Genomic DNA, 7,500 nt, shown 5'->3' on the forward strand with positions numbered 1-7,500 from the left:
ATCTACCCCAAGAGGGGGTCGTGCTTCCGGGCCCCGTGATGGGGGCTCGGGGGGCAGCCGCCCTGCCGACGCCCGAGGGAAGAGGAAGCAAGAGGGTACCTCCTCCCCATCTCCTCCCCAAGGGGGCGGGGCGGCGCGTGTCAGCAGCAGGCGCCTAGAGGGGGCCACGCCGACGCCGCAGCCCGAGGGGGAGCGGAAGAAGAAACGGCTCCGCAAGATGGGGGGGACAGAACCATCCCGGGGAAACCTTATTTCCCCTCCAAGGTGGTCGTTTAACCGACCCCCTCGCAGGTTCGTCCCACGCCCATTGTAGCTGTATTCATTCTCCCAGCGCGAGTTTTCATTCACCCATCTTGTTTGTCTTCTGGCTTTTCTTCTGCATCAGCGAGATCCCGTCGTATCCTTCTTGCCAATCCAAGTCCGGCTAATCTGAGGCCGAGAATGCGGCGACCACGGAGACCCGGAGGCGGGAATCTGACCGGCGAGAAGCCGCGGATCGCCTACGGGAAGCCGAGGAGGCCGCCCGGGAGGCCGCCCGGGCTCGCCAGGCTGAGGAAGCCGCTCGGGAGGAGGCCAGACTCCGCCAGACCGAGGCGACGACATCCTCCGAGGCAACCCACGAAACTGATCGGCAAGAAGCCACGGATCGCCTTCGGGAAGTCGAGGAAGCTGCCCAGGTGGCCGTCCGAGCTCGCCAAGCTAAAGAAGCCGCTCGGGAGGAGGCCAGACTTCGCCAGGACGAGGCGGCGACGACTTCCGAGGCAGCTCGCGACGAGGCCGCGGGCGCATCGCTGGGGCCCACTCCCTCGGGCGACGCTCGGGACCAACCAGGTCCGGGGGACATCCCCGAGTCCGGCACGTCCATCGGCGGGCCGAGCCGCGCGGCATCCTCACCGAGGCGGCTCTCCCCCACGCCTTCTGCTGCCCCACTGAGCGCAGAGCCCCTTCTGCAGGCCTTGTCCGTCGCAAACACCACGGTGTTGGACGTGTTAAGTACCCAGATGGAGGCCCTGCAAGCAGAGCGGGCGGAGCTCGACGCCGCATGGGCGCGTGTCGAAGAGGGGCGACGCTCAGTGGAGGCCATGGTGGAGGTGGGCCGCAAGGCACACCGCCGACACGTCTCAGAGCTCGAAGCCCGTCGGAAGGTGCTGGGGGAGATCGCCAAGGAGGTGGAGGAGGAGCGGGGGGCTGCCCTCATCGCCACTACCGTGATGAACGAGGCGCAGGACGCCCTCCGCCTTCAATACGGGAGCTGGGAGGCGGAGCTAGGGAAGAAGCTCGACGCCGCCCGGGGGGTCCTTGACGCTGCCGCTGTCCGAGAACGGCGGGCGGCGGAGACCGAGGCGGCATCCCGGCAGCGTGAAGAAACCCTCGAGGCCCGTGCCATGGCGCTGGAAGAGCGTTCCTGCGTCATGGTGAAGGATCTGGCGGACCGTGAGGCCGCCGTTGCCATTCGGGAGGTCACACTGACGGTGCACGAAGCCGCCTGCGCCGAAGAGGAGTCCGCACTCCGCCTCCGCGAAGATGCGCTCATCGAGCGGGAGCGAGCCCTAGAGGAGGCTGAGGCCGCGGCGCAAAGGCTGGCGGAGAGCGCGTCCCTCCGTGAGGCTGCGCTAGAGGAACAAGCGCGTCGCAATCTGGAAAGTGCCCGCGCCGAGAGGGCCACACTGAACCAGCGGGCCGCCGAACTCGAGGCGCAGGCGAGGGAGCTGGATGCAAGGGCGCGTAGCGGCGGGGCGGCCACGGGCGACAGCGACCTAGCCGCCCGCCTCGCAGCTGCCGAACACACCATCGCGGATCTGCAGGGCGCGCTGGATTCGTCCGCCGGGGAGGTCGAGGCCCTTCGCCTGGCAGGCGAGATAGGGCCCAGCATGCTTCGCGACGCCGTGTCCCGTTTAGACCGCGCCGGGCGGCAGGCGGGTCTCTGGGGCGGGCGGACTGTGAAGTACGCCGCCAACCAGGGGGGCCTCGCCCAGCGCCTCTCGGAGATGGCCGGGACTCTCCAGCGGCTCCCCAAGGAGCTCGAGGGGACGATTAAGTCATCCTCGAGGGACCTCGCCCGAGGGGCGGTGGAGCTCGTACTGGCGAGTTACCAGGCCGGGGACCCCGACTTCTCCCCCTGGACAGCGCTGGACGAGTTCCCTCCTGGGACTGAGGACGGCGCGCGCGCGCAGGTCCGGGATGCCGCCGACCATATCGTCCACAGCTTCGAGGGTTCGGCCCCTCGGCTCGCGTTCGCCCTCAACTCCGACGAGGAGGGCGATGGCGGCGGTGTGGGCGACAGTGGCGACGAGGCTGGCGACCCGGGTGCATCGGAGTGAGCTCCCAGGCCCCCTCCAATCTTTAAAGTTTTCTTCTTTTCTTTCTTCCGAGGCCTTCAGGCCTCCTTTTTGTATAGAGTAACTTAATCTGCAATCAAAATAAAGAAATTTCTGTGTCAATTTCATTTTGCTATGTGTATGAGATGAGGATGATCTGTGCCGTGGTCCTTTTGTGTCTTAGCTTGACTAAGGGCTCGTGCCCAAGTCCCAGTCCTCAAAAGGCGCGGGTCGGGGCTAGTGCCTGGGGAGATCCACGTGTCGAGACTGGCTAGGCCGGGAGCGTGGTGACCGAGGGTTATGGGTGACCCGATTGTGGGTTTTTGCCGATTCCCCCCCGGAGTTCACCACGCCCCGGGGCACGGCTCGGTTCTGGGCCCTTTTGGCGATTTTAGCTGACCCGGGCCCCCGAGGGCAGGATTGAGCACGAGTGACCTATTTCAAGTCAAGATTCTTCAAAAGGTAATAACAGCACAGACACAGCCTTTAGGAAATCGAAAATGCTTTTATTGAAATATAGATAGAAGAAAAAATATGCATATGTGGTAGCCCCCGGCCAACCCTGCACGCCTGAAGGGGGTGCGGGGTTGGCCCGAGCCCGAAACCTGACACCCGAACTCCATTAGGGGTAGAAGCGACGAAGGTGTTCGATATTCCACGGGTTAGGCAGCTCTGTGCCGTCGCTCGTGGCCAGCCGAACGGAGCCCGGCCGGGGGACGCCGATCACTCGATACGGACCCTCCCACATTGGTGAGAGCTTGCTCAATCCAGCACGCGTTTGGACGCGGCGTAGGACGAGGTCGTCGACGCAGAGTGATCGGGCCCGGACGTGGCGCTGATGGTAGCGCCGTAGGCTCTGCTGGTAGCGCGTGGCTCGGAGGGCCGCGCGCCGCCTTCGCTCCTCCAAGTAGTCGAGGTCATCTCTGCGAAGCTGATCTTGATCAACCTCGCAGTACATGGTGGCTCGAGGGGACCTCAGGGTGAGCTCAGATGGGAGAACCGCTTCCGCGCCGTAGACGAGGAAGAAAGGCGTTTCCCCGGTTGCTCGGCTTGGTGTGGTTCGGTTTGCCCAGAGCACCGCTGGCAACTCCTCGATCCACGAATCGCCGTGCTTCTTGAGGATGTTGAAGGTCTTGGTTTTAAGGCCTTTGAGGATTTCCGCATTGGCGCGCTCCACTTGGCCATTGCTTCTGGGGTGGGCGGGTGAGGCGAAGCAGAGCTTGATGCCCATGTCTTCACAGTAGTCACCAAAAAGCTCACTAGTGAATTGGGTGCCGTTATCCGTAATAATACGGTTAGGCACCCCAAACCGGGCTGTGATGCCCTTAATGAATTTAAGTGCGGAGTGCTTATCGATCTTGACGACCGGATAAGCCTCGGGCCACTTAGTGAACTTGTCGATCGCGACATACAGATACTCAAATCCGCCCGGGGCCCGCCTAAACGGTCCCAGGATATCGAGCCCCCAGACAGCAAACGGCCATGAAAGTGGTATGATCTGCAGTGCCTGGGCCGGCTGATGGATTTGCTTGGCGTGGAATTGACATGCTTTGCACCGCCGGACCAGGTCGACCGCATCATTGAGAGCCGTCGGCCAATAGAAACCCTGGCGAAAGGCCTTGCCAACCAAGGTGCGCGAGGCGGAGTGGGCTCCGCATTCGCCTTCATGGATATCGGCGAGAAGCTCGACGCCTTGTTCCCGAGGAATGCACTTCAGGAGGACTCCATTAGCCGCGCGCCGATAGAGGGTCCCTTCTATCAGCACGTAGCGTTTGGAGATGCGCTGGACGCGTTCACTCCCTTCGCGGTCCTCGGGTAGAGTCTTATCTGTGAGGTATGCTTGGACCTCAGCGATCCAAGCAATCAATCTAAGGGAGTTGGGAGCGCTCCCCTCGGGTCCCGAGGCCAGGACTCCGACGGGCCTCGGGGGCCGGTCAGGCGCATCCGTCTCCCCTAAGGGGTCGGGTCGCGCCGACGGTTGGGTAAGCCTTTCTTCAAAGGCGCCCGGTGGGGTCTGGGCTCGCAAGGAAGCGAGCCGTGAGAGTTCGTCAGCAATCGAGTTATCCCGTCTAGGCACATGCCGAAGCTCAATCCCGTCGAAATGGCGCTCCATACGCCGTACTTGGCGTACATAAGCATCCATCTGCGGGTCAGAGCACCGGTACTCCTTACAGACCTGGTTAACGACCAGCTGGGAGTCGCCTAGCACCAGGAGGCGGCGGATCCCCAGTCCAGCTGCCAACCTGAGCCCCGCAAGGAGTCCCTCGTACTCTGCCATATTATTAGTCGCCCGAAAGTCAAGGCGAACCAAGTATCTGAGGACGTCTCCGCTCGGCGAGGTCAACGTGACCCCCGCACCGGCGCCCTGAAGAGATAGGGAGCCGTCGAACTGCATCACCCAGTGGGCGGTGTGAAGCAGCTGCGAGGGGCCCGAGCTGGCCTCGGGGACTGAGACGGGCTCGGGAGCTGGGGTCCACTCTACCACAAAATCGGCGAGGGCCTGGCTCTTGATAGCGTGGCGTGGTTCAAAGTGCAAATCGAACTCAGAAAGTTCGATTGCCCATTTCACCACCCGTCCTGTACCCTCTCGATTATGCAAGATTTGGGCGAGGGGGTAAGACGTAACCACCGTGACCCGATGCGCCTGGAAATAATGGCGCAATTTCCTCGAAGCCATCAGAATAGCGTAAAGCATCTTCTGGGCCTGAGGGTATCGGGTCTTGGCGTCCCGGAGGGCCTCACTAACAAAGTAGACGGGCCGCTGCACCTTTCGGTGGGGCCGATCCTCTTCGCCAGGGGCCGCATTCCTGGGGCGCTCTTCGTCCAAGCGGCCTCGCGGGGCGCACTTGTCTTCTGTGCCGACGACCTCGGGGTCGGAGGACGACAGGTGCGGCCTTCCCACAGTGGCCTCAGGGCCGTCCTGGGGGTCGGGGGCTCCTGGCGTCGTCGGACAAGCGGGCAAAGGGCCAACCCCGGTCGTCGGGAGCCTTAGGCCACCGTTCGGCTCGGGGGCCTCTTCTCCCTGCACTCTCCCGGGTCGAGTCGGCACAGGGTTAACCTCGGGGTCAGAGGGCGATAGGTGCGGCCTTTCCACAGTGGCCCCCGGGCCATCCTGGGGGTCGGGGGCACTTGGCACCGTCTGACAAGCGGGCAGAGGGCCAGCTCCGGTCGTCGGGGGCCTTGGGCCACCGTTCGGCTCGGGGGCCTCTCCTCCCTGCTCTCTCCCGGGCCAAGCCAGCACAGGGTGGGGATGCGCGGAATGAGGGTTGTCCTCATCGCGCTCCACAACCAACGCCGCACTAACTACTTGCGGGGTCGCCGCTAAGTAGAGTAGCAAGGGTTCACCTGGCTTCGGGGCGACCAGAACTGGGGGAGAGCTGAGATACGCCTTCAACTGAGTGAGGGCACGTTCAGCTTCCTCCGTCCAGGTAAACGGCCCGGAGCGTTTGAGGAGCTTAAATAAGGGTAGCGCCTTCTCTCCCAGCCTCGATATGAACCGACTTAGGGCGGCCATGCAACCGGTGACGCATTGCACATCCCTAAGTTTGCTGGGGGGGCGCATCCGCTCTATAGCTCGTATCTTCTCAGGGTTGGCCTCGATGCCTCGGGCAGAGACCAAGAACCCGAGAAGCTTGCCCGCAGGTACACCGAACACGCACTTATCGGGGTTCAGCTTTATGCGGGCGGAGCGGAGACTTTCAAAAGTTTCCGCTAGATCCGAGAGTAAGGTCTCTTGGTTGCGCGTCTTTACAACCAAGTCATCGACATAAGCCTCAACATTACGTCCTATTTGGCTACCCAAAGAAATTTGAGTAGTACGCTGAAAAGTAGGACCTGCATTCTTTAACCCGAAGGGCATTGTCGTATAACAATAAGTTCCTATGGGGGTAACGAACGCAGTTTTTTCCTCATCCTCCCTAGCCATGCGAATCTGATGGTAACCAGAGTATGCATCTAGAAAACACAAAAGGTCGCACCCCGCGGTGGAGTCGACAATCTGATCTATGCGAGGCAGGGGGTAAGGGTCCTTAGGACATGCCTTGTTAAGGTCGGTGTAGTCGATGCACATCCGAAGCTTGCCGTTCGCCTTGGGAATGACCACCGGGTTCGCTAGCCACTCCGGATGGATGACCTCGCGGATGAATCCGGCCTCCAGAAGTCGCGCCACCTCCTCGCGGATGAAAGCTTGACGTTCCGGGGCCTGCCGCCGCACTTTCTGCCGGACCGGCTTTGCGCCCGGCCGCACGGCGAGACGGTGCTCAATCACCTCCCTGGGGACCCCGGGCATATCCGCCGGTCTCCATGCGAAGACGTCAGCGTTTGCCCGTAGGAAGGAGACTAGCGCGTCTTCCTATTTGCCATCCAGAAGACCACCGATTCGTGTGGTCTTGGACGGGCCGTCGCCCAGGGCAACCTCCTTGACCGGGACCTCGTCGCATGTGACTATCCGCTGCCTCGGGGCGGCGGGGACGGAGGTGCCAAGCCTCTCGTCGCCACCCTCGGGCTTGGACGCAGCGGCGAGGTGGTCCACGCGCTGCTCCATACAAGCAAGCGCGACTTTGAGGTCGCCATGGACAGAGATGGGGCCACCGGGGCCCGGCATCTTCATCTGGAGGTAGGCGTAATGGACCGCCGCCATGAACTTCACCAACGCGGGCCTCCCTAGGACCGCGTTGTAGGGCAGACTGAGGTCCGCCACATCAAAGTTCACCCGTTCCGTGCGGAAGTTGGCGGATCCACCGAAGGTGACCGGGAGGTCGATATGACCTAGCGGCCAAGTATGCCCCGGCGTCACACCGATAATCGGCTGGGACGGCCGGAGCACCATCCCCGGGGCCTTGATGGCGTCAAAGGCTGCGGGGGAAAGGATGTTGATGGCTGCTCCCCCATCAATGAGGACACGCCCCAGCTTCACGTTGCAAACAGTGGGGGAAACCACCATTGCGATCTGTCCTCCCCGGGCAACGCATGGTGGGTGGTCGGTCTGGTCGAAGGTGAGGGCAACCTCCGACCACCGCGCCCGGCGCGTCGCCTCATGAGTAGGGGCCGCGGCCAGAAGCTCCCGCTTCATGGCCTTGAGGCTCCGGCGAGAAACGTGAGCACACGCTCCCCCATCGACAGTGGCAATGGTGGCCCCAGGCTCTTGGAAACCTAGGTCATCATCGCCATCATCGATGTCCTC

General features: G+C 62.6%; 1 protein-coding gene across 1 annotated transcript; it reads left to right on the forward strand.

Annotated features, from left to right (window-relative positions):
• The first annotated feature begins 969 nt into the window (after positions 1–969).
• On the forward strand, positions 970–2,321 carry LOC136357544 (uncharacterized). Its single transcript, XM_066312921.1, has one exon. The coding sequence runs from the start codon at positions 1,002–1,004 to the stop codon at positions 2,319–2,321; it is 1,320 nt and encodes a 439-aa protein (XP_066169018.1). The 5' UTR covers positions 970–1,001.
• The last annotated feature ends 5,179 nt before the right edge of the window (positions 2,322–7,500 follow it).

Source organism: Oryza sativa, chromosome 8 (assembly GCF_034140825.1).
Source record: "Oryza sativa Japonica Group chromosome 8, ASM3414082v1".
Lineage (NCBI taxonomy): Eukaryota > Viridiplantae > Streptophyta > Magnoliopsida > Poales > Poaceae > Oryza > Oryza sativa.